The sequence below is a fragment of the Phocoena sinus genome, chromosome 18 (assembly GCF_008692025.1).
Source record: "Phocoena sinus isolate mPhoSin1 chromosome 18, mPhoSin1.pri, whole genome shotgun sequence".
NCBI lineage: Eukaryota > Metazoa > Chordata > Mammalia > Artiodactyla > Phocoenidae > Phocoena > Phocoena sinus.
This window is the reverse complement of record NC_045780.1, coordinates 9,101,547-9,127,080: the sequence shown is the minus strand read 5'-3', so window position 1 is coordinate 9,127,080 and position 25,534 is coordinate 9,101,547. Positions and strand designations below refer to the sequence as shown.

Sequence of the window (25,534 nt, the reverse complement as noted above, 5' to 3'; positions counted from 1 at the left end):
AAGAAAGGAGGCAAGGGCTTCCCTGGTGGTGCAGTGGTTGAGAGTCTGCCTGCCAATGCAGCAGGGGACACAGGTTTGTGCCCTGGTCCAGGAAGATCTCACATGCCGCGGAGTAGCTAGGCCCGTGAGCCGTGGCCGCTGAGCCTGCACATCTGGAGCCTGTGCTCCGCAACGGAAGAGGCCACAACAGTGAGAGGCCCGTGTACCGCAAAAAAAAAAAAAAAAAAAGGAAGCAAGAATATACAATGGGGAAAAAGCAGTCTCTTCAGCAAGTGGTGCTGGGAAAGCTGGACAGCTGCACGTGAATCAATGAAGTTAGAACACACCCTCACGCCATACACAAAAATAAACTCAAAATGGCTTAAAGACTTAAAGACAAGATACCACAAAACTCCTAGAAGAGAACAAAGGTGAAACATTCTCTGACATAAATCGTACCAATGTTTTCTTAGGTCAGGGTCCCAAGGCAATAGAAACAAAAGCAAAAATAAACAAATAAGACCTAATTAAACTTAAAAGCTTTTGCACAGCAAAGGAAACCACAAACAAAATGAAAAGACAACCCAGAGACTGGGAGAAAATATTTGCAAATGACGCAACTGACAAGGGCTTAATCTCCAAAATATACAAACAGCTCATACAACTCTACAACAAAAAAAACAACCAACCCAATCAAAAAATGTGCAGAGGACCTAAATACACATTTCTCCAAAGAAGACATAGAGATGGCCAATAGGCACATGAAAAGATGCTCAACATTTCTAATTATTAGAGAAATGCAAATCAAAACTACAATGAGGTACCACCTCACACTGGTCAGAATGGCCATCATTAAAAAGTCTACAAATAACAAATGCTGGAGAGGTGTGGAGAACAGGGTACCCTCTTATGCTATTGGTGGGAATGTAAATCGGTAAAGTCATTATGGAAAACAATATGGAATTTCCTCAAAAAAACTAAAAACAGAGTTGCCATATGATCTAGCAATCCCACTCCTGGGCATAAACCCAGACAAAACTATAATTCAAAAAGATACATGCACCCCTATCTTCACAGCAGCACTATTTACAATAGCCAAGACATGGAAACAAGCTAAATGTCCACTGATAGATGAATGGATAAAGAAGATGTGGTGTATATAATGGAATATTAATGGACTATTACTTGGCCATCAAAAAAGAATGAAATAATGCCATTTGCAGCAACACAAATGGACCTAGAGATTATCATACTAAGCAAAGTAACTCAGAAAGAGAAAGACAAATACCATATGATATCACTTACATGTGGAATCTAAAATATGACATGAATCAACATTATCTATGAAACAAAAACAGACTCACAGATATAGAAAATAAACTTGTGGTTGCCAAAGGGGAGGAGGTGTAGGGGAGGGAAGGATTGGGAGTTTGGGATTAGTAGAGGCAAACTTTTATATTCAGGATGGATAAACAAGGCCCTACTGTATAGCATAGGGAACTATATTCAATATCCTGTGACAAAATACAATGGAAAAGAATATGAAAAGATTATATATATATATATATAAATGTTTACCTGAGTCACTCTGCTGTACAGCAGAAATTAACACACCACTGTAAATCAACTATAATTCAATAAAATTTTTTTTTTTTTTTTTTTTTTTTTTTAGATGTTGGGGGTAGGAGTTTATTAATTAATTTATTTTTGCTGGGTTGGGTCTTCGTTTCTGTGCGAGGGCTTTCTTTAGTCGTGGCAAGCAGGGGGCCACTCTTCATCACGGTGCGCAGGCCTCTCACTATCGCGGCCTTTCTTGCTGCGGAGCACAGGCTCCAGACGCGCAGGCTCAGTAGGTGTGGCTCACGGGCCCAGCCGCTCCGCGGCATGTGGGATCCTCCCGGACCGGGGCACGAACCCGTGTCCCCTGCATCGGCAGGCGGACTCTCAACCACTGCGCCACCAGGGAAGCCCCAATAAAATTTTTTAAAAAAAAGCAGACCCAATGTAATTCAAATACATGTGCAGAATTCAAGTACACACGTGATTTTATTAAAGAATAACATGGATAAAAACAGGTGAGGGACTTTCCTGGTGGCGCAGTGGTTAAGAATCCACCTGCCAATGCAGGGGACACGGGTTCAAGCCCTGGTCCGGGAAGATCCCACATGCCACACAGCAAATAAGCCTGTGCACCACAACTACTGAGCCTGCACTCTAGAGCCCGCGAGCCATGACTACTGAGCCCACGTGCCACAGCCACTGAAGCCCACGCACCTAGAGCCTGTGCTCCACAGCAAGAGAAGCCACCGCAATGAGAAGCTCGTGCACCGCAATGAAGAGTAGCCCCTGCTCGCCCCAACTAGAGAAAGCCCGCGTGCAGCAACGAAGACCCAACGCAACCAAAAATAGATTAAAAAAGAAACAAAAACAGGTGAGATCTAAAATGCACATAAACAATGTAATTAATAAATTTAAGACAAAACGTATTAATACTAAGGAAATTTTTCTCTAATTATTATGTAAATCTTGAACGCTAGCATGTAATTATAAGAGTAGAAGGTGAAGACAACTAATTAGACTGAAGGAAGGTAAATAAATGAGTTATACATGTGGAATGCTTTACAGAGTTTTCTTATTATTTGACTTGTTTGAGAAGAATGTGCTACTGTTAATATGCTATGCAAAAAATACAGCAAGAGCAAAACATATAAGAGGAAAAGAAACAAAGATGGAAAAGTATTAAGCAGCTGGCAATCACCATTTATATTTTGTCCTAAAGACTTGAAGCTAGATACATATGTTAAGGTGGGGGAAGTTATTCTCACATGTTTTACTACCAATAAGAGACAATAAATGACACTTGTGTTTTCACAGAGGACAAACTTCTAAATTTTAGCTAACCTTGACATAATAACCACTACCACCATCAATACTTCTAATTACTACATGCTGGGCAGTGTTTTAAATACATTAAATATACTAACTTATTTGATTATCATAACAGCTAGATGAGACAGGCGTAATCATTATCTCTGTTTTATAGATGAGGAAACTGAGGTACAGAGAGGTTAAAGTAACGTGCTGAAAGACACCTCGCTGCTAAGAGGTGGTACCAGGATTTGAATCTGGGCTCCAGAGCTCATGTTTTCAGTCACTGTACTATACATCTTTCAAAGAAAACAAAATAAAACAAACAAAAAGGTATGCGCATTTTTTAAAATTTGCATCAAGTGCATTTCCCACATTTGCATATATTTATACTTCTGGAAACAGATTCAGTAAGTTGCCTTCTATCCAGTCTGCTCTTTTAGCTTTAGACATTAACAAGAATGTAAAACATCAGTTACTGATTGGTACAGTAACATTTTCACATTAGATATTCAAAACAGTAAACATCTATTGTTTAAAATACTTAAGATTGCACAGCAGTACCTTGCACTAGACATGAGACTGTCATTTTGAAATAACCACTATACAAAAGCGTATTACAATAAAAATATATGCATACCTACAAAGCAATATTAATTATCTTTTAAAAAAGAAACCATCATTCAACAATTACACCAGACATTAAAATAGTGTGTAATCCAAAGAACTCTGAAGTTGTAATTACATACCTAATTTTCCCCTGTTCTGTCAAGTCTCCATCACTATGCAGTATTGTTGTGAGCAATCTTAAAGTAGAAGTTCCTGATTTACTGTGATTATTTTTCATTCCAAGTAGCCATCGAACCATCATTTTAATAGCCTGAATCTATTTAAAATACAAATTGACAAATAAAACATTGCTGCCATTTAAAGAAATTCTATATCAGCCTTGAAAAAGAATGAAGAAATGTTTTTAACAGATATTTTTTAAGAAAAGGAAAGAAAAAAATTATTTTTTTCTGCATGTGTGAAGATAACTTTTTGAATGTTTTAAACTAAAGATGTCTCACCCCCAGGTAGTTGACAAATGAATGATTTATCTAAAAACTGGTTCTTTTTGCTTTTTAAAAAATGTTTCCCCAACAAACACTTTACCCTTTAGAGCCCACAGTAAAATCGTGCTAACTTCCCTAGTCCAGAAAGGTCCCGACTGAAAATTATATTCCATCTTTTGTGTCTAAGAGTTGATACCACCTTACATTTGTACTGCATTTGACCATTATGAGGTACTTAGACTTTAAAACCTGTTATTGCCTCTAAGGCTTGCAACAGCCCTTTCAAAGGGGTGCATATTATCTCTTTTTCACATATTATCTTAATTTTTACAGATCTGAGGCTCCAGAGCTAAATGGGTTTTGAACAGTGGCATGTGGCTAACAGTCTTAAGATCCTCTTCCTGGGCCACTTTGTAACCATGAACTTAAGCGCAGGCGGCCCGCCTTCTAGTGCAGTGCTGCCCAATTATACAAAACTGCTGCTTGAGACCAATGCTGAGAAAACAGGTTTATACTGGAACTCAAAATTTCCAAGCATCATTCAATGATGCTAAAGGAAAGACTGCCCTACAGGTCTGGAGAAATAGTATCAGAATCTGAAGCTGCAATAATGTGACAAAGTAGTTCACAATATGAAATATAAACAAATACACATACAACGAAAGGATTTGCAAGAAATTATAATTAGAAAAATAATATTTAATATATTTGTTCCTGGCCTTTACACCTTGGGCAGTGGCTTGATATGAGGTCTACATTACGGAGTACAGACAGTTTTAGTAAAGCAATACTTTACAGCTGTGATGAGCAATCCTTTACCCATAACTCCTAATTCAAGAAATTACAGGTTGAATTTTCTTTAATAAAAATAAAACAGTATATCAAATCCCATGAAAAAGACGAACAGTCTTAAAACCTGGACGACCATCTTTGCTGAATAGGAGAATGTACCTAAGAAAACCAGCACTGCCTTTTCCCATTAAAAGGTGGATATCTAAGAAGCAGCAACATGGAGAAAGTTTTCAAACTTTGTTTTCCAAACTAGATTATGTGCAGCTGCCCACATGCCTCAAGTTTCTCATTATTGCCCTACACTCCCACAGCACAGAGGATAATGTCATACAATAAATATAAAAACCTGAAGGATTTTAATAGCCGTATCTTTAAAACAGGAACAGACATTTTAACACCTATAATAATACAGTATATTAAATATATTAAAATCAACAGATCTATGCATATCACTTACTTTGACCATTGTCTCAGGTGAAACTTCTTCATCTGGAACCCAAAGCTTAGTTGTCTTTTTTCCTGGAAGCTAAACAAAAATTAAGGACTTTAAAACACAAATACACATTCTCATGTGTAATTAATATTTAGTGAATGAATGAAATTGTTATCTTCTGCAACAACAGTCATTATACATGACTATGTTTTCTGTTACTTACTCAAAAAGGTTGAAAAGCCTGTCTTCACTAGCACCACAAATGAACCTTATACATCCATCACCAGCTGGTTCTTTGTAGGTATGAGATAGGCCCAACTTTAACCACTTATATATATACTTCCTTACTCAATCCCCTTTAATCTACTGTTTCAATTATTTAAAGCAGTTGGCAAGGACTAAGATAAAAATCAATGGAGCCAAAAAGTGTACAGATGACCCTTGAACAAGACAAGTTTCAACTGCACAGGTCCACTTTATATGTAGATTTTTAAATGTACAGCTGCTACAGTAATACACAATCCACAGCTGATTGAATCAGAAATGCCCCGTGGATAGGGAGGAACCACATACAGAGAGCTGATTACAGATTACATTAGGATTTTCCACGACACAAAGGGCTGGCACCTTTAACTTCCATGTTGCTCAAGGGTCAGCTATAGGTCATAAATGATGAAGGAAAAGGTATCTGCAAAACATCTTGAGCAAGGAACAATTATAAAGGTTTGCAGAAGTAACAGAAAACATACATTAGTGTCTTCCTATTTAAATCCCACCAAAATGGCAACACACACACACACACGCACATGCACGTAAACACACACCAGTTAGCTGGGCCGAAAACAAAAGGGGCCCCCCAAAAAACCAAAACCAAAGAAAAATTTCGAAAAGCAAAATATACAGTAAAAAAATATTAACAGAGCTAAGAGGGCTTACAACTCCAGAAAAGCACAGAAGGAAACACCTTCCAAAAAGCCTTTTTTTTTTTTTTTTCCAGCACAATCATAGTATAACCCTGAGATGATAAGCTGAAGGTATTAAGAAATGTGAATTTACAGTAGCAGCGAGGAAATTAAATAAGGTGACAAAAGAGCTGAACCCAATCTTGGAACACTGGAGGTCCCATTTTTACCTCGACCTGACAAGAGTAATTTCCAGTTGGAAACAGAAATCAAAAAGCACCTCAGGTAACCCTTTGGCAACAGGATAGGTAGCTCAAACATCCAGAAGGCAAACTCCCCAAACAGAGCTATTTACAAACAGCTTAAGAATTAATTCTTCAGCTGAGAAATGCCTTCAAAGTGTGAAGTGAAAATAATGAAATAAGGATCTCATTAGAAACATACTGATGAAATTTCTGAACTAAGAATATCCAAAAAATCTCAAAGCTTGCATGGAGGAACCTACCAAAAAAGAAACAAGAACCATATCAACTTCAGATTTCTTTACACACCAAAAAACAATATTCTGAATTTTCTGTTAGCCAAGTGACTTGAAAAATAGAATTCTAATCTTCAAGAATGAGGAGGAAAATACTGGAAGCCATTTTGCACAAATTATTCAAAGATGCATTCCACTAAAATATTTAATTCACAAGAAAATTCAATCAGCATAAATTATTACAAATAGAAAACAAAAAAGTTATCGTAAGTAAGACCAACAGACAGGTTCAAACAAAAAAGTTATCATAAGTAAGACCAATAGAGAGGTTCAAAAATAATAGATGAAACCACAACAGATGCAACACAACCAAAGACAGAAAAAATCTAAAACTAATGGAAAAATACACTAATCAAGATCTAAAAGCATTTAAACAGGATATGGATTTATATGGGATACTAATATAAAAAGGATATTGATGTACTTCTCTTTAATCTTACATAAGATATAAAATTCATGAACATCTGTAAAACTAGCAGTTTAATATCAAAACAAACCAAAACAAAAATGATTTTTTAAAAAAAGAACATCGAAAACTTCATCATCACAGCAGTAGACTTGAATATACCTCTTTCAAAAACTGACAGATGAAGCTGAGATGAAAAAAGGTAAGTACAGGAAATACATATAGAAATATAAGGAAATACATAGAGATAAAATATTTAAGGATTAAAAAAAATCAAAATTGGCCTTTCTCATAATTATGATGAAAAGTAAAGAGAAAAGAGTTTAGCAAGACAAGATGATATGAGATTAAAAACTACAAAATAATTCCCCAAATCCACCACAAAACAAAATAATTTTAAAAACTGAAATACCTAACAAAGTTGTGTAAGAGAAATTTTCTTTACAGAGAAAATTATAAAACTTTAATGAAAGAAAATTGTAGATGAGCAAACAAAGCAATGGGAAAGAATAGAGGCCGTGTATGATATGAATGTTAGCACTGCAGATGACTGGAAGAAGGAGAGACCATTCCATAAATTCTGCTGGGAAAGTTGGTTACCCTAATGGAGAGTAGAAAGAAATGGAATCCTTAAGTCACAGCATACAAGAAAAAGCAAACAAATCAATTCCAGATGTATTAAAATTTTTATGTGTGAAAAGAAAACTTTAAAACTTTTAGAACATATGGGAGACTATTTTTATGACAATGGCATAGGAAATGATTTGTTAAACAAGATATAAAAGCATTAACTACAAAAGAATGATAAATGTAGTTAAATTAAAATTAATAATTTTTGTTCAAAGGACACAATGAAGGGAGTAAAAAGACACATCATAAATGAGATTTTATGCATTTTATGAACATACTTCAACATGTACCTGAAAAAATATTAGTGTGTGTAAAGACTACCTATGAGAAAAAGACAACCCAAGAAAAAAAAGCAAAAGACATGAAAAGGAATTTCAGAAAGGAGGCAACATGAATGATGACTAGACATATAAACTTTTTTAGTAAGCAGGGAAATGCAAATTAAGACTATACTGAGACACTGTTTTATATCTAATTAAACGGGCAAAAATTAAGAAATCTGACAATAATGTGTGTTATACACTGCTGAGAGGAAAATAAGTTTTAACAACCATCTTCAAAAATAATTCAGCAATAAAGTGAAAAGTTAAATATGTGTACAAACTGATGTTCATCACTATATCACTCTTGTGAATGTAACCTGGAGAAATCTGTGCTCATATGCATCAGAAGGCCTCTATAAGAAATTCACAGGAGCACTGTTCAAAAGAGGAAAGAAATGGAAATACTCCAAATGTCCATTAGGAGAATAAGAGACATTTCACACAGTGATAATACAGAGTAATGAATGAATGAACTACAGCTAGATTTGACAACAAAGGTTATTCTAAGAAACATATCCATAATGATAATATCAAGTCACCCAAGAATACATACAGTATAAAATAACTCTTACAAACTTCAAGAACAAGCAAAATTAAACAAGTACATGTTTAGAGATGAATATATGGTAAAATGGTGTTTTGTTTTAGTTAGGGAATAATAAGCCAAAATTCAACAAAGTGGTTACCTGGGGCAGGAAAGAAACAGGAAGAAAAGTTTGGAGAATAATAAAACCAGGTGCTAAGAATTCATGGGTGTTGAATCTTTGCAGGCAAAGTTTCAAAAGAGGAGAATAATCAAGAGATTTGAGTCTGGCACTAAAACTGCTTTTCTTAAATAAATGATGCCTGATTTTGAAAGTGAAAAAGGTTAAAAGGTTGAGCAATGTTTTCATCACTGTCACAGAGGTAGAAGGAAAAAAAAGTGGAATTCTGAGTTCAATAAAGAGTAGAGTCCTTGTTAAACACCCTAGACTTGTGGGGGGATCCCAAATAAAAACATCCTAGACATAAAAGTGGCCAGAAAAAGAATGAGCCTGTCAAAAACTGAAGGCTAGCTTCCAATCACTGCAGTCTTGACTGAATGAATGTGATCTGACAGTAGCTCAACTGCCTGTCAGAAGCAAAAATAAATGCTGTTTGGAAGAATTATAAAATCACCCAGAGCCTCAAATTATCTCTACAATTTTTTGTTCACAAAGTCTACAGCTCAATCAAAAATAACGTGTGCAAGATAAGACTTGACCAAAAATCAAGCGAAAAACAGACAAGAGAAAAAGAGCCCCTGGAGATCCAGATATTGAGGCTAACACACATAAACTTTAACATAATTAAAGATGTTCAAGGATTAAATGATAAGAAAAAGAATTTCGGCAGGGAACTAAAAACTATATTTAAAAACTAAAGGAAATTACAGAATAAAAATATATTAAAACTGCAATTAAGAATTCATATTTATAGGTTTAACGTAAGATTAGACAAATCTGGAGAGAATGAGTAAATTCAAAGATGGGTCAGAAGAAAACAAAACTGAAGCATGAGCAGGCTGAAACAGGTATACCTCTGAGATACTGCAGGTATGGTTCCAAACAACCACAAGAAAGCAAATATTGCAATGAAATGAGTTACACAATTTTTTTGGTTTACCAGTGCTTAGAAAAGTTATGTTTACACTATAACATGGTCTATCAAATGTGCAATAGCATCATGTCTAAAAAAACAATGAACATACCTTACAAAATACAAAACAATACAAAAATATAAAAAGAAAAAGCTATTACAATAGCACCTATTAATAGTAATGACTATTTGGGTCTTTTGCCCATTTAAAAAAATTGGGTTGTCTTTTTGTTGAGTTGTAATCGTTCTTTTATAGAGTCTAGATAAAAGTCTCTTATCAGATATATGATTTGCAAATATTTTCTCCCATTCTGTAGGTTCACTTTTCACTTTTTTTTTCAAATTGATAATTCTTTTTTTAAAAAAGGAGACATAGGGCTTCCCTGGTAGCGCAGTGGTTGAGAGTCCACCTGCCGATGCAGGGGACACGGGTTCGTGCCCCGGTCTGGGAATATCCCACATGCCGCGGAGCGGCTGGGCCCGTGAGCCATGGCCGCTGAGCCTGCGCATCCCGGAGCCTGTGCTCCGCAACAGGAGAGGCCACAACAGTGAGAGGCCCGCATAACCCACCCCCTGCCAAAAAAAAAAGGAGACATAATTGGCATGTAACATATTAGTTCCAGATGTACAATGATTCAATATTTCCATATACTATGAAATGATCACCATAATAAGTCTAGTCTTCACCCATCACCACACAGTTACAATTTCTTTTTCCTGTGATGAGAACTTTTCAAATATACTCTCTCAGCAGAAACTTTCAAATATACCATACAGTATTAATAACTATAGTCACCATGCTGTACATTACATTCCTTGACTTATTTTCTAACTGTACCTTTAGAAGACTCCCTTTACCCATTTTGCACATCAGCCATCCCCTGCCCCTGACAACTACCAATCTGTTCTGTGTATCTATGAGTTTGGGGGGTTTTGTTATTGTTGTTATTTGGTGTTTTTCAGATTTGATTCCGTGTGTAAGAAAGATCACACAGTATTTATCTTTCTCTATTTCACTTAGCATAATGCCCTCAAGGTCCATCAGTGTTGTCACAAATGGCAAGATTTTTTCTTCTTTTTTATGGCTGAATAATATTACATTGTATATATACACCACTTTTTCTTTATCCATTCATCCAATAGATGGACATTTAGGTTGCTTCTATGTCTTGGCTATTGTAAATAATGATACAATGAACATGGGGGTGCAGGTATCTATTTGAGTTAGTAGTCACATTTCCTTCAGATAAATACTCAGAAGTGAAATTACTGGATCACATGGTACTTCTATTTATAACTTTTTTTTCCTATTTTTAATTTTTGGAAGATCCTCCATACTGTTTTTCATGGTGGCTACATCAATTTACATTCCCACCACCAACAATTTATATTCCCACATCCTCACCAACACTTGTTATTCGTCTTTTTTATATTAGCCAATCTAACAGGAGTGAGGTCCTATCTTATTGTGGTTTTGATTTGCATTTCCCTGATGATTACTGATGTTGCACACCTTTTATATAATTGTTGATGATTTGTTTATCTTCTTTGGAAAAATGTCTCCGCCTATTTTTTTTGTTTTTGTTTTTGTTTTTTTTTGCGGTTCGCGGGCCTCTCACCACCATGGCCTCTCCCGCTGTGGAGCACAGGCTCCAGACGCGCAGGTCCAGCGGCCACGGCCCACGGGCCCAGCCGCTCCGCGGCACGTGGGATCCTCCCGGACCGGGGCACAAACCCATGTCCCCTGCATCGGCAGGCGGACTACCAACCACTGCGCCACCAGGGAAGCCCTCTCTGCCTATTTTTAAATCAAATTGTTTTTTTGCTATTGAGTTATATGTGTCATTTATATAATATGGATATTAACCCCTTATCAGATACATGATTTGCAAATATTTTCTCTCAGTAGGTTCCCTCTTCATTTTGTTGATGGTTTCACTTTCTTGATAATGCCCTTTGATGCACAAGAGTTTTACATTTTGATGAAGTGCAATTTATCTGTTTTTGGTTTTTATTTTTTTAGTGTTTGTGCTTTTGATTTCTCATGTAGGGATACACTGCCAAATCCAATATTAGGAAATTCTCCAGGATGTTACTGTTACTTTTGTTCTAAATCATATGTATATAATCGATTATGTTTCATACTTTCTTAATTATTATAACAAGGTGTGATATCTAGTAGCTTAAGTCCTCCAAATGTCTTTTTGTTTTGTTTTGTTTTGTTTTCCAAATGTCTTTAATGATGACTTCTGCTGCTGCTGTTCCTCCTCCTACTACAACTACTTCATCATCATCATCATCTTCTTCTTCTTCTTCAAGATGATTTTGGCTATGCCTTTTGCATTTCTATTGAAATCTTACAATCAGCTTGTCTCTTCTCCCTATACCACTCTATGCCAACATATACACACATCTGGCTAGAATTCTGATACATATTGTATTGAACTGTAAATCTGCAGATAATTGTCATCATTATAGTATCACCATCCCATTCCATGGTATTATAATACTGACCTTTTCATTTCATGAAGACAGTATATACCTTAGGTGGCCTTTAACTTCACTGAGGAATGTTTCTTAAACATCTGTGTAGAGGTATTGCTTACCTTTCTTAAGTATATTCCTAGGCATTTAACTGTTTTTGATGTTACTGTAAATGTAATTTTTAATAATTATTTTCTAACTGTTTATTATTGGCATAGAAATATAAAGTTACTTCTTTTTTATACTGACTTTGAATCCAGGGACTTTGTTAAAGACAATTTTTAATTCTATTAACTTTTGCATTCTTTTAGGTTTTCTCCGTTCATAGTAATAACAGCTTTTTTTTTTTCTTCATTCTTTATGGATTTTATTTCTCTTTCTTCCTCCTAGAATGGCCAGAACCTTCAAAACAACACAAGTGGTGGTAGTGGATATTTTTATCCCATTCCCAATCTCAGGGGGAAAAAACAGAGTAACAGTAACTAATAGAATACTTGAAGACTTCTAAATGTCATATATAGAACTGTATACAACCCAGTTCTGACAAACTTTCTGTCAACTTTGTATTTAATTAGCATATTCTGCTTACATGTTATGTAAATAGTGATTAGGATTAATTGCCACCTGAGGAACTTCCCTGGTGATCCAGTGGTTAAGAATACACCTGCCAATGCAGGGACATGGGTTCAAGCCCTAGTCCAGGATGATCCCACATGCTGCAGAGCAACTAAGCCCGTGTGCCACAACTACTAAGCCTGTGCTCTAGAGCCCGCAAGCCACAACGACTGAGCCCGCGTGCCGGAACTACGGAAGCCCGCATGCCTAGAGCCCGTGCTCCGCAACAAGAGAAGCCACCACAATGAGAAGCCCGCGCACCGCAACGAAGAGTGCCCCTGCTCGCCACAACTAGAGAAAGCCCGCACACAGCAACAGACCCAAGGCAGCCAAATATAGTTTTTTTTAAAAACTAGCCAAAAAATAAAATAAAATAAAAATTTGCCACCTGATGTTTTTTCAGTTTGTTCTATCGGTTCTGTGTTCATTTTCATCTTCTTCTTGCCTTATTTTTGGTTAAATATTTTTATTCCATTCTCCTCTTTACTGGCTTATTCGTTTTATATTTTCCTATTCTTTTAGTAGTTGTCCTAGAGAGTAGTGGCCTTAACTTACTGAAGGCCAATTTCAATAATTCTGTCTTAAACTTTCAGAACAGTAGTAGGTTCAGTATTCTAAGAAAACTTAAAATACATCAACTCCCTTTATACTCTGATGCTTACTGTGCTCTTGTTCACACAGGACCATTACTCTTCTAATTTTATGCAGTTAATATTTATTTAGACTTACCAACATATTTTCCTCTTTCTCTTGTTTTTCACTCTGTTTTGTCTCTGTGATAATTTGCTTTCTACCCAAAGAATTAAAGTAGAAATTCTTTTAGCTGGGATAACTGCTAATGAACTCTTCCAGTTTTTGTTTGTCTGAAAATGTCTTTATTTTGCCTTTCCTTTTTTTTTTTTTTTTTTTTTTTTGCGGTACGCGGGCCTGTCACCACTGTGGCCTCTCCCGTTGTGGAGCACAGGCTCTAGACACGCAGGCTCAGAGGCCATGGGTCACGGGCCCAGCTGCTCCGCAGCATGTGGGATCCTCCCGGATCGGGGCACGAACCCGTGTCCCCTGCATCAGCAGGTGGACTCTCAACCACTGCACCACCAGGGAAGCCCTTGCCTTCCCTTTTTAAAGGATATTTTCTCCAGGTTTAGAATTCTAGATTGGTACATTTCTTCCACTCGATAATTTCAAGATATTATTCCATTTTCTTATCTTTTCTTTTGAAGTCAAGTGACAGTCTTGTCCCTTTGAAGGTTTTCTGTCTTTTTGCTGTAAATGCTTTTAATCTTTTCTATTTTGATTGGTTCCAGTTTTACTATGATGTATCTGGGTGTGCTTTGTGTTATATTTATCCTATTTGGGGCTTCTACCTGATCTTGAATGTATAGCTTTGACGTCTTTCATAAATTTTGAAAAATTTTCTGGCATTATCACTTCAAATACTATTTCTGTTTCATATTCTCTTTCCTCTCTTGCTGTAGTTCTAATTACACTCCAAATATACAGTATTTTTTTTTTACTGTGACCCAGCTGTCTGACATACTTTTTGTATACAGACAAAAATTGTTTCATTATGCTTCACAGATACTGCATTTTTTACAAATTGAAGTTTTGTGTCAAGCAAGTCCATCAGTGCTATTTTTCCAACAGCGTTTGCTCACTTCATGTCTCTGTGTCACATTTTCATAATTCTTGCAATATTCCAAATGATTTCATTATTATTACATTTGTTATGGTGATAAGTGATCAGCGATCTTTTTTTTTTTTTGCGGTACGTGGGCCTCTCACTGTTGTGGCCTCTCCCGTTGCGGAGCACAGGCTCCGGACGCGCAGGCTCAGCGGCCATGGCTCACGGGCCCAGCCGCTCCGCGGCATGTGGGATCCTCCCGGACCGGGGCACGAACCCGTGTCCCCTGCATCGGCAGGCGGACTCTCAACCAATGTGCCACCAGGGAAGCCCGATCAGCGATCTTTAATGATACTATTGTAATTGTTCTGAGGTGCCATGAACCACTCCCACATATCATAGTGAACTTAATTAGTAAATGTGTGTGTTCTGACTGCTCTACAGACTGGCCACTCCCCCATCTCTCTCCCTCTCCCTCAGGCCGCCCTATTCCCTGAGACACAACAATGCTGAAATTAGGCCAATTAATAACCTTACAATGGCCTCTATAAAGTGTTCAAGTGAAAGGAAGCATTGCACATCTCTCACTTTAAATCAAAAGCTAGAAATGATCAAGCTTAGTGACGAAGGCATGTCAAAAGCTGCAATCAGCTGAAAGTTACACCACTTGTGCCAGTTAGCCAAGTTGTGAATACAAAGGGAAAGTTCCTGAAGGAAATTAAAAGTGCTACTCCAGTGAACACGTAATGATAAGAAAGCAAAACACCCTTATTGCTCATATGGAGAAAGTTTTAGTGGACTGGAGAGGAGATCAAACCAGCCCAACATTCCCTTAAGGCAAAGCCTAATCCAAAGCAAGGCCCTAACTCTCTTCAATTCTGTGAAGGCCTGGCGAGGTGAGGAGGCTGCAGAGGAAAAATCTGAGGCTAGCAGAGGTTGGTTCATAATATTTAAGGAAAGAAGCCATCTCTATGACATAGAAGTACAAGGTGAAGCAGCAAGTACTGATGCAGAAGCTGCAGCAAGTTATCCAGAACATCTAGCTAAGATCATTAATTAAGGTAGCTATGCTAAACAACAGATTTTCAATGCAGAAAACAATCTTCTATTGGAAGAAGATGCCGTCTAGAACTTTCATAGCCAGAGAGAAGTGAATGCTTGGCTTCAAAGCTTCAAAAGGACAGGCCTACTCTCTTGTTAGGGGGCTAATGCAGCTGGTGACTTCAAACTGAAGCCAAAGCTCATTTACCATTCTGAAAATCCTAGTTTTAAGGTTTTCTTTTCACACATATGTGTATATATCTAAAAACACAAAGACGTGCATAAAACTCCACGTAACTGTAAGGGGTCAATTCTCTAAGACCCAACATGTCATGCCCTACCCCAAATACTCACATACTGGAGACAGAGAAAATCACTATTTCTTTCCCAATGTTTTCTCCCAAGGCTCTTTTAATTCTCTCTTGTATGCATGAAATGCAACAACTACTATCATAACAACCATATTATAAACTAACCTGTCAGTCTTCACATTTTTTAAAAAAGATGTCATTATAAAAATTAAACCCCTATAAAGTTAAAATAGACAGAATCAGGTAATATTCTGTATTTATGAAGGAAAGTATTCCAGGTCATAGTCCTATGCTCAACTAAAGAGATGTTTCAATGTTGTTTCACTTACAATGGAGGTACAGCATGTTAAAAAGATAGGAAAACCGAAAATAAGTCAGCCAAATTGAAGTGTTATTTACATCATTTCACTTCTCTCTTTAATGCATAAAATTTTAGAAGATAGCATTATGAAGAACACACAACTAAAGAATAAAAATTACCCGATCATTCATGAGAAGATCTTTCACAATGAAAGTAGCTACCAAAGACTTCAAAGGAGCAGCAAACTGATCCGGTGCAAGGAGAGCAATATGACCAATAGTAACCAGCGGTGTTATGAGATGTTCCAGGTTGCTTGGATCCAGGCTCTTATGCAGAGGCTGAAAATGAGGAAAGGAAAATGATCAACTCCATAAACATGCAAATAAGCTGTTCACATATTTCACCTTCAAATTTTAAAAAATACAAAAGTTCCAATACATGGTTTAAGTAGTAGCTCAAGCTTACATTTAAACTTTTATAGGTTATTTATGTAGAAGGCATCATATTTAAATATTTTCAGTTTTGCCCAAGTTATATTTTAGAGGTTACGTAAAGAACATTTCAGCATGAAGAATCATATTATGTATCATATATTTTATGACCACATATATAAAAGTATGTTAGAGACTGCTAAGGCTCACCAATATCCACTTCCATTCAAGGATGCCTATATGTGCAGTTAGGTGAGGATGTGAATAAGTTCTGGTTACCAGAATGGGAATGAAAGTGAGGTATGCCATGCCTGTACTGAGGCAGATATGAGCAATGTTTCTTCTCCACATTCTCTCTCTTTACTCACTGGCTGTCTTAATACCAAGGATCCAGTGGGACTCAAAAAGAAGCCACTAGTCAAAAAGGGTCTGTGTGCCTAAGCCACTGATTAGAATACAATCAAAGCACCCAATTAGACTTTTTTCAGGACCAAGAAATAAGTTTTATTATGTATAGTCACATGGATTTTTGTGGATTTTTATAGCATCAAATATTAAGTACCATAACTAATAAAATTATTTTTATTATTCTAATAGGAAACCCAGCCATTAATATTCATTTTGCCATGACAAAAGAATGAGGCTCCTCATATACTCACATAAATTGATACCTAAAATATATTGTTAAATTTTTTAAATAGGAAAATCAAAAGAGTGACTACAGTATACTATCATTGGCATAAGGAGAGGGGGAAGGGACAAAATATGTGTGTATTTTGTGTATTTACATTACTTGCATATGAATAAAATCTCTCCAGAAAAGTACATTAGAAACTGATAACATTGGCTGCCTCTAAGAAACTGGGTGGCTGGAGATATGGGGGTGAAGCAAAAGAGAAAACTCTTTACTCTTTAGTATTTATTACTGGATATTTGTTTTGTATCTCTTGATTTTGAAGCAAGTGAATATATTATCTATTAAAAATTTTAATGACACATTTTAATGCAGAATTGATGCTCTATCCTCCTACACTGAACACCAAGAATTCTAGGCTTGAAAAACAACACAAAACTGTTCTTCCCAACACACTGGGGCAATGTGAGAGGCTTAGTTTAGTCAAAAGTATACTGAAATGAGTTTACTTCTTGCTATTCTTGATGACCTCCCTCAGTACCTCCATTGCACATCTAAGTGATAACTTGTTGTTTACATTATAAACAAATACCTGATAGTGTACTTTTTTCAATTCACTTATTATAATGTGTGACAATTTTCCACAGTAAGATAATAAAATCATTTCTGAAAAAGCAAAATAAATGGCCAGCCCCTCGATTAATAGCAACCTCATAAAGGCCATATGTTTCTATGAGACCTTTTCTCAGAAAGCCAGCCAATCCTGTATGTCATAGTAGAAGGATTACCAGTTAGGTTCTCATAAAGATAAGTAAAAGATATCAAAAATGAAAATAGAAGTACCCTAAAAATTCAAGTTATTATCAGCATTATCCTCCTCATCATCATTGGAAGGAACAAAAAGGAGACTATTCAAGAAAAACAAAAGCTTTCTAGAAATCAACATGAGTTCATTGAAGTCATCCTCTTATTAAAAAAAAAACTATAGAAAGTATTTCCACCCCCAAATTTAAAATATATTACTATTTGCTATCTATAGCAAAGATGCTGTTTAATAAAGAAAACATTTTCCCCCCTTTAGGTCTTTAACGTAATATATGAAAATATGACAAAATTAGCATAAATATTTCTAAAACAGAGATAACAAGTCTAAGTACTTATGGTGGGTTAGTTTCAGCATAATTTCCAAATTGTTTTGACTTCATTCAAAGCTCCTAAACTAAAATTATAAGTTAGGATTTTATAGATTTTCTGCTTAGCTTCTATTTGCAGGAAGAATGCTAAAGACAGCCCCTGATTATAATAGCTTGTAATGAAATTGCAATGCCTAGAAAGGGTAATAGTAATTCCAAGTACAGAAAAAATAATATAAAATACATATTGAAAAGATGGTCAGTAGACATTTGGTCCTATCCAATACATCCATAAGACACTTGGTCTACACACAAAGGTCCTCGATATTTGTTCATATTTGGTCCTGTCCAAAACCATTTGGCATGGACCAAATATGCCCACAGACATTCTGGAGAGCACCAAAATATCAAGGACCTTTTGGTGTGGACCAAATGCTCTGCAAGGGAAAAGGCACATTTTAACCTGACATAAAATTATGTCAGTCACTGAAGTACAAACTTATACTTATTTACCTTACATTACAAATTAGTATGGATTTATAGAACCCCACACTTCAGTAGTATCTCATATATAGAAATCTAACTTTCAAATCTGTAAACTGATAATCATCTACTACCTACTAAGTAGGATTTTATATGTAATTACTTACTAATGAAAAATAGTTTCCTAATACTAAATGTATAAAGTAATGTCAAAAAATATTATACAACTGTTTGATTTCTGAATCTGAGTTAGCATTAAACACCTGAATAATCAGATATTTTCTGATTTTAATCACCCATCAATATTGATTATACTAATTCAAATTCTGAAAATAAACTATAAAATGATACATCTCCAAATGTGAACATCCTATAAAATCATTCATATTTGTTTTTTAACTATAACATGAAACAAACAAAAAACTTTTCTCTTTACCTCAAATATCTGTGCAAACTGTGTCTCTTTACTAGAAAATATTGCGTGGATACAATGAATAGCATATTTGGCTTGACGGGGGGGTCCTTTCTTAGATTTGTGATGTAAAACAGGAAGCAAAGCTCTAAAAAAAAAATTAAAGAAAAACAATTAACCAGAAAAAACAACATGACTTCCACTAGGATAGCTTGTATTTTTAAAGTAATGTTTTGTAAGAACAAAAAAAGTCATAACATCTACTCAGACATTTTCAATCTATAATTTCGCTTTATAAATATCTATATTAAAAATATAATCCAAATAAAGTATTTTTTCCTTTTTACTTAATAATTATAAAAACAAACAAGGATGGTGACCCATTTCTTCTTTTTAATGTCATTCCTTTAGCCTTTTCTATTTCATTCTCACTGGTACCACTTCAGCTAAGCTTCTGCCACCTTACACCTTCTTTCTCCAGGCTCTTCCTCTTCCAATTCACTTTTTACTTTGTACCAAAAACAACCTACATGAACAGAAATTTGATCATTTAACCAATACAAATTGAGCACTTATTATAGTGCCAGGCACTATTAAAAGTCCCAAATCCTTGCCTTCATGCTACCAGCATATTAGGGATAAGACACATGATTATACGTAAATTAGCAAAACATATGTTATGTCAAATTGTGGTAACTCCTGTAAAGGGAAAATAAGAAGCAGAAGAAGAAAAAGAAGACAGGAATAGGGAATGGGGCTAAGTGTGTGACAGTGTTACAATTTTAAATAGAGTGCTTATAGATGTGCTTATAAAGTAACATTGGAGTAGAGTTCTGAAAGAGGTAGGGAATGGGTCATATAGCTACCTGGAAGAACATTTATGTATCATATCATTCCACTATATAAAAACTTAAAATCCTGAATAAAGCAGAATCTCTTAGCTCAACTATTATGAATACATCTCACAGTGAAAGCAACTTCTGAATCCTCCCCCTTCCCCAATAACAACCCAGTGCTCCAGTAGAAAAAAAAAATTAGAGATAAAATAATTCATTATAATAATATCAGAGTCTCAGAAAAGATACCAACAGCAAAATATAATAAAAATAAATAAATGACAAACTGAAGGGAAACTTTGCATTTCATGTTACAGAGAAAGGGTTAATATCCCTAAAATGTAAACACCTACAAATAGAGAATGAAAAGACCAACAATATCACAGAAAAATGGGTTGGATTTAAAAGAGTAGAAAGCTCTTCAAAAGAAGATAAACAAATTACCCAGTTATGTGTGAACAGATGTTTACCTTCACTCCTTTAAAAACATGTATAAATACAAATTAAAACTATACTCAGAGGACTTCTGCTTCAGATTAGGACAGTATATCTGAGACTGGGTTTACTCTTTTACCTTAAACAAGTAGAAAACAAGATAATATGTTAATGGTTTCAGACACTGGACAATAGCAAGTGCAGTGCGAAAATCCATAAAAGATGGGAAACAAACTAGAAGAGCCCTACATCTGCCCCCCATTATTGCAAGGAGGTAGTTTCCAGACTGCAGTACAAGGAGAAGTAGAGACCCAAATAGAGCCTGGTGGTTGCATGCAGTTGAGGGAGACAGGAATGACAATTCAGGGAGGCCAAGGGAGCTATACTTTCTACAGCAAAGCACCACAGAGGAGGGAGCTACAAAGAGAGAAAGAGAGCTTGAGTTCTGTAGACCTGAAGAGGGGTATCCCTGAGTCTTTGGCTGAATAATGATCAGCGTCATGCAAGAGCAAAAACTACCTAAGACCAGGAAAAGAATGTTAGAAAGAAGTAGGCCAAAAAACTCCCTACCACACACAGGGCTGGTAGCAATTCATGTTTCCACCAGCCACAGCAGAAAGACCTTCAGATATATAATCAGGACAAAATTAATCAATAGACACAGTCCCCGAAATGGCACAGGTGACAGAATTAGCAAAGACATAAAAACAGTTGTTATAAATATGCTCCATATGCTCATGAAGGTAAGAAGAAAACATGAACATGATGAGGACAGAAGTGAAATATATATATATTAAAAAGACCCAAATGGAACTACTAAATATGAAAAATATAATACCTCAAATTAAAAATATATACATAGAATAAAAGCAGATTATATATATTATAGAAGAAAAGATCAGTGAACTTGAAGACATAGCAATAGAAACTATGCAAAATAAAACAAAGGGGGGGGGACAGGAAAAAAAATAAGAATGGCACATCAGTGATCTCTAAGACAATATTAAGTAGTCAAAAATACATGCAGTTGGAGTCCCAGAAACCAAGGGGGCGAGAAGGGGAGAACATTAAAAAAAGAAAGAAAGAATTACCAAAACAACTTCAAATATGATGAAAATAAACCCACAGTCCCAAGAATCTCAATAAACCTCAAGCAGAAGAAACATTAAGTACACCACTCCAAGGCACATCAGTATCAATTTGGTGAAAACAGCGATAAAAAAAAAAAAAATCTCAAAACCAGTCAGAGAAGACATATTATGTATAGAGGAACAAAGAATGAAAGATCACTTTTCATCAGAAACTATGCAGTCCAGGAAATAAGAGAGTGACATCTTTCAGGTACTGAAAACCAAAAGAACTCTCAACCTAGAATTCTTATTCCAAGCAAAAATACTTTAAGAATGAAGATAAAATAAAGACTTTTTCAGACAAAGAAAAGCTAAGATAATTAATTATAAGCAGAATTATACTCTAATAAACATTAAAGTTATTCAGGAACAAAAATGATACCAGCTGAAAATATGGATAGATATCCAAAACATGAAGAATGGTAGGTAAAAAAGGTAAATATATGTGTACAAATCAAAGAAATATGCTATTGTTAACCTGAGATATATCAAAGTGTTTAGGGCAAAAATATCAGTAACATATTGTAGCATTTATAACACACACAGAAACAAAATGTATGACAACAAAAGCACAAAAGCCTGGAGGGGGAAGGCATGGAAGTATACTGCTGCAAGATTTTTACAATATACATTAAGGGGTATAATTTTATTTGAACACAGATAAGCCAATAAAATAAAATCATTAAAAATAGTCAACCTCAAAGAGGGCAGAAACAGAAAGAAATGGGAACATATATTAAGATGGCAGCTTTAAACCCAACTGTATCAACAGTTACATTAAATGGTAAATGGTATAAACATTCCGATTGAAAGAAAGAGTGTGTCAAATTGGATTAAAACAACCAAAATCAAAACAAACCAACAAAAACAAAACAAAGACCCAACTCAAACTATAGGATATTTACAAGGTATTTATTTTAAATATTAAGCCCCAGGAACATTTACAGGGAAGGAAGGAAGGGAGGGAGGGAACGAGGGAGGAACAGAAGAATGAAAGGATGAGAGAACTGGGACTTCCCTGGTGGCACAGTGGTTAAGAATCCGCCTGCCAATGCAGGGGACACGGGTTCGAGCCCTGGTCCAGGAAGATCCCACGTGCTGCAGAGCAACTAAGCCCGTGTGTCACAAATACTGAGCCTGCGCTCCAGAGCCCGCAAGCCACAACTACTGAGCCCGCACGCCACAACTACTGAAGCCTGCGTGCCTAGAGCCCGTGCTCCACAACAAGAGAAGCCACCGCAGTGAGAAGCCCACGCACCGCAACAAAGAGTAGCCCCCACTCGCCACAACTAGAGAAAGCCTGCGTGCAGCAACGAGGGCCCAACACAGCCATAAATAAATAAATAAATAAAATTTTAATGTTAATAAAAAAAAAGAATGAGAGAATAAAAGACTGAAAGAAAGAGATATGCCTTGCAAACACGAATACAAATGAAAGTAGATGCTGCTCTCAAAGACAGAAGAACAAGGAAGCTAACCAGGGACAAGGAGAAACATTTCATTAACAACACAGTCTGCTGACAAGGCTATGGGGAACCAAGTACATTCGTACACTGCTGGAGAGAATGCAAAATGGTATAACTACTACAGAGGGAACTGTAACAATATCTAGTAAAATTATGTATGCATTTATTCTATGATATATCCACAAAATAAATATTTCAATGTGGAATAACTGCTAGTATATGTAAAGAGAAAAAAAGCAAGGTGGAGAAAGGCATGTATAGTGTACTTTTTATCATTCTTCTATCAAAGAGGTCATGTGAACACACATACATATACACATACGCACTGAAACATATCTAGACCGACATGCATAAAAAGATTTCTTTTAAGTTTATCTATAGGTAAGAAGGAATAGGGTAGAGTGTTGACGAGTACAAGCTAGACTTCTTAGAATATATCTTGCTTTTTCAGCTTGTCTTTAAAACCTGTGAATATTTCATATAATTAAGAAATAAAAATTTTTTAAAGTAACCTCAAAAAATAAAAAGAAACAAATGAACGAAAGTGTGCATCCATTTGGTGGCATAACCACACAAAGAATCATTCCAAGTAACTTTAAAACACAAGAATTTGACTGTAAATCCCTAGTGTGATGAACCCTAAATACATAAGAGAACTACATAAGGCAAACAAACAGCTGTTTTTAGGAATCACACTGGTGGTGCTACTACTATTCTGAGACTGTTCTGTATTTATTATGGGATAATTCAAATGAGTTATTATGTAATATCATAGTTTTATCATCCTGTATTAGCTCGGCATAGGGGAAAAGATAAAAATGTAAAATTGAAGAGGCTCAATAAAAACCCAATTTGAACTGGAATAATCAATATAAACATACAATGCATTTTATCTTCCAAAAAACCTTTTTTTTTTTAAGCTGTATGCACAGAATTGTCCTAGAAAAGTGACCCACACATTAGCAATTAGTACACACAAGATTGACATTCTGATTTCTTAATACTATTCCCATTAAAAGGAACCAGGGCTCCTCAGAGAAATGGCTGAATCCAGGTCTGGGGCAGGACATGTACAAGATGGGTCTGGAATATTTTGTCATACCAGGTTGCAAAGACATTACAAAGGTTAGTGGAGTTATTCAAAAGGATTCAGAAGTCAATCTGAATAGCCTATAGATGGGACAATGTGAGCATCGAGTGACCACTGTAATTGACTGAAACACAAATATGAGTAAATCCATCAGTTTATAATGATATTTTTAAAAGACGACAACAGAGGATACTAGTAAACTCCTCACTCTTTATTTTGAACTCTGTTCAATACATAAAAGAATCACCCACTACTTACAGATATGGAAAACAAACTTATGGTTACCAAAGGGGAAGTGTAGCGGGGAGGGATAAATTAGGCGCTTAGGATGAACATATACACACTACTACATATGTGTAAGACAGATAACCAACAAGGACCTACTGTAGAGCACAGGGTATTCTACTCAATATTCTGTGATAACCTATATGAGAAAAGACTCTAAAAAAAAAGAATATATGTATAACTGAATCACTTTGCTGTACACCTGAAACTAACACAACATTGTAAAGCAACTATACTCCAATAAAAAAAGATTCATGATGTTTAAAATAAACTGATAAATGAAATGAAAAAAAGCATTTTAATTTTTCTTTATGTGCTTTAAAGTAATGTTTATGTTTCTGCAAGTTAATTGACTTAGAGCAAAACGAATAATATTAGGTACAGAAAAAAAGCCTGAATAAGTAACTTCTGATGCTAAAAAAAGAAAATAAGGAAAAAAAAAGTATCAAGCACTTATCCTGCCAAAGAATAGATGAGAAGTTCCTCTTTATAAAAGTATTCAGCTAACAAGTGATAAAGGAATGACACAGTATCATTACTGATTACTAAATATGATCAGCTGCTAACATAATAAAAGAGAAACAGCCAGGTATTACATTCCTCCTGACAGAAGAGCATACCACCACCTACAAAGTGGTCCTGTGACAACAAAATAGCTGAAGCAGAATCCAATCAGGCCTCTGGATTCAACTATCACTTTACAGAAAACACAGGAAAATGTTAAAGCATGCCAAAGGCACACAATTAGCAAAAATCAAAAGTCAGTTTATGTGAAACTCTTCAAGATAAACAACCTGGTTTCTTCATCAAACACAAAGAGAAGAGCTAACTGGAGGGGAAACCTACAGGAGAAAAGGGACTTCAGAGACCTATCAAGCAGTAACAATGTAGAAACCTCACTTGGATCCCGATTCAAAAAAAAAACCAAACTGTTAAAAAAAAATTACTATGTTTTAATTGGATATTATTATTAGGAAATTATTATTAACTGTGTTTACGATAAAAGCATTGTGATCATTTTTTTAGAGTTCTTATCTTTTGGAGATACTGAGATGTATAGATGAAAATATAGGGTCTGGGATTTGTTTTCAGATATAAGGGGAATGTGGGGAGTGGGCAGAATTATAAATTAAACAAAGTGGCTTTTAGTTATTTATATATAAACGGGTTGGTGGATACATGGGAGTTCACTATTATATTCTACCTCTTCTTTATATGTTTGAAAACTTCAATAATAAACTATGTAAAAAAACAATTCGAGCCTCACCAAAATGCCCTCTTTT

The 25,534-nt window shown here is 35.7% G+C and overlaps 1 protein-coding gene across 9 annotated transcripts in view; it reads right to left on the bottom strand.

Moving 5' to 3' along the window:
* The window catches only part of PDS5B (PDS5 cohesin associated factor B), a 199,772-nt gene that overhangs the window by 35,059 nt on the left and 139,179 nt on the right, over positions 1 to 25,534 (bottom strand). For all 9 annotated transcript variants that reach the window (XR_004346677.1, XR_004346678.1, XM_032611242.1 and 6 more), the window contains 4 exons: positions 19,034 to 19,157; positions 16,096 to 16,254; positions 5,152 to 5,220; positions 3,597 to 3,733 (listed from right to left, as the gene is read on the bottom strand). Coding sequence is in view for 7 of the 9 variants with exons in the window: in XM_032611242.1 (XP_032467133.1) it covers positions 3,597 to 3,733; positions 5,152 to 5,220; positions 16,096 to 16,254; positions 19,034 to 19,157 (489 nt within the window). In the remaining 2 variants the exon portion in view is untranslated. The remainder of the gene's footprint in view (positions 1 to 3,596; positions 3,734 to 5,151; positions 5,221 to 16,095; positions 16,255 to 19,033; positions 19,158 to 25,534) is intronic.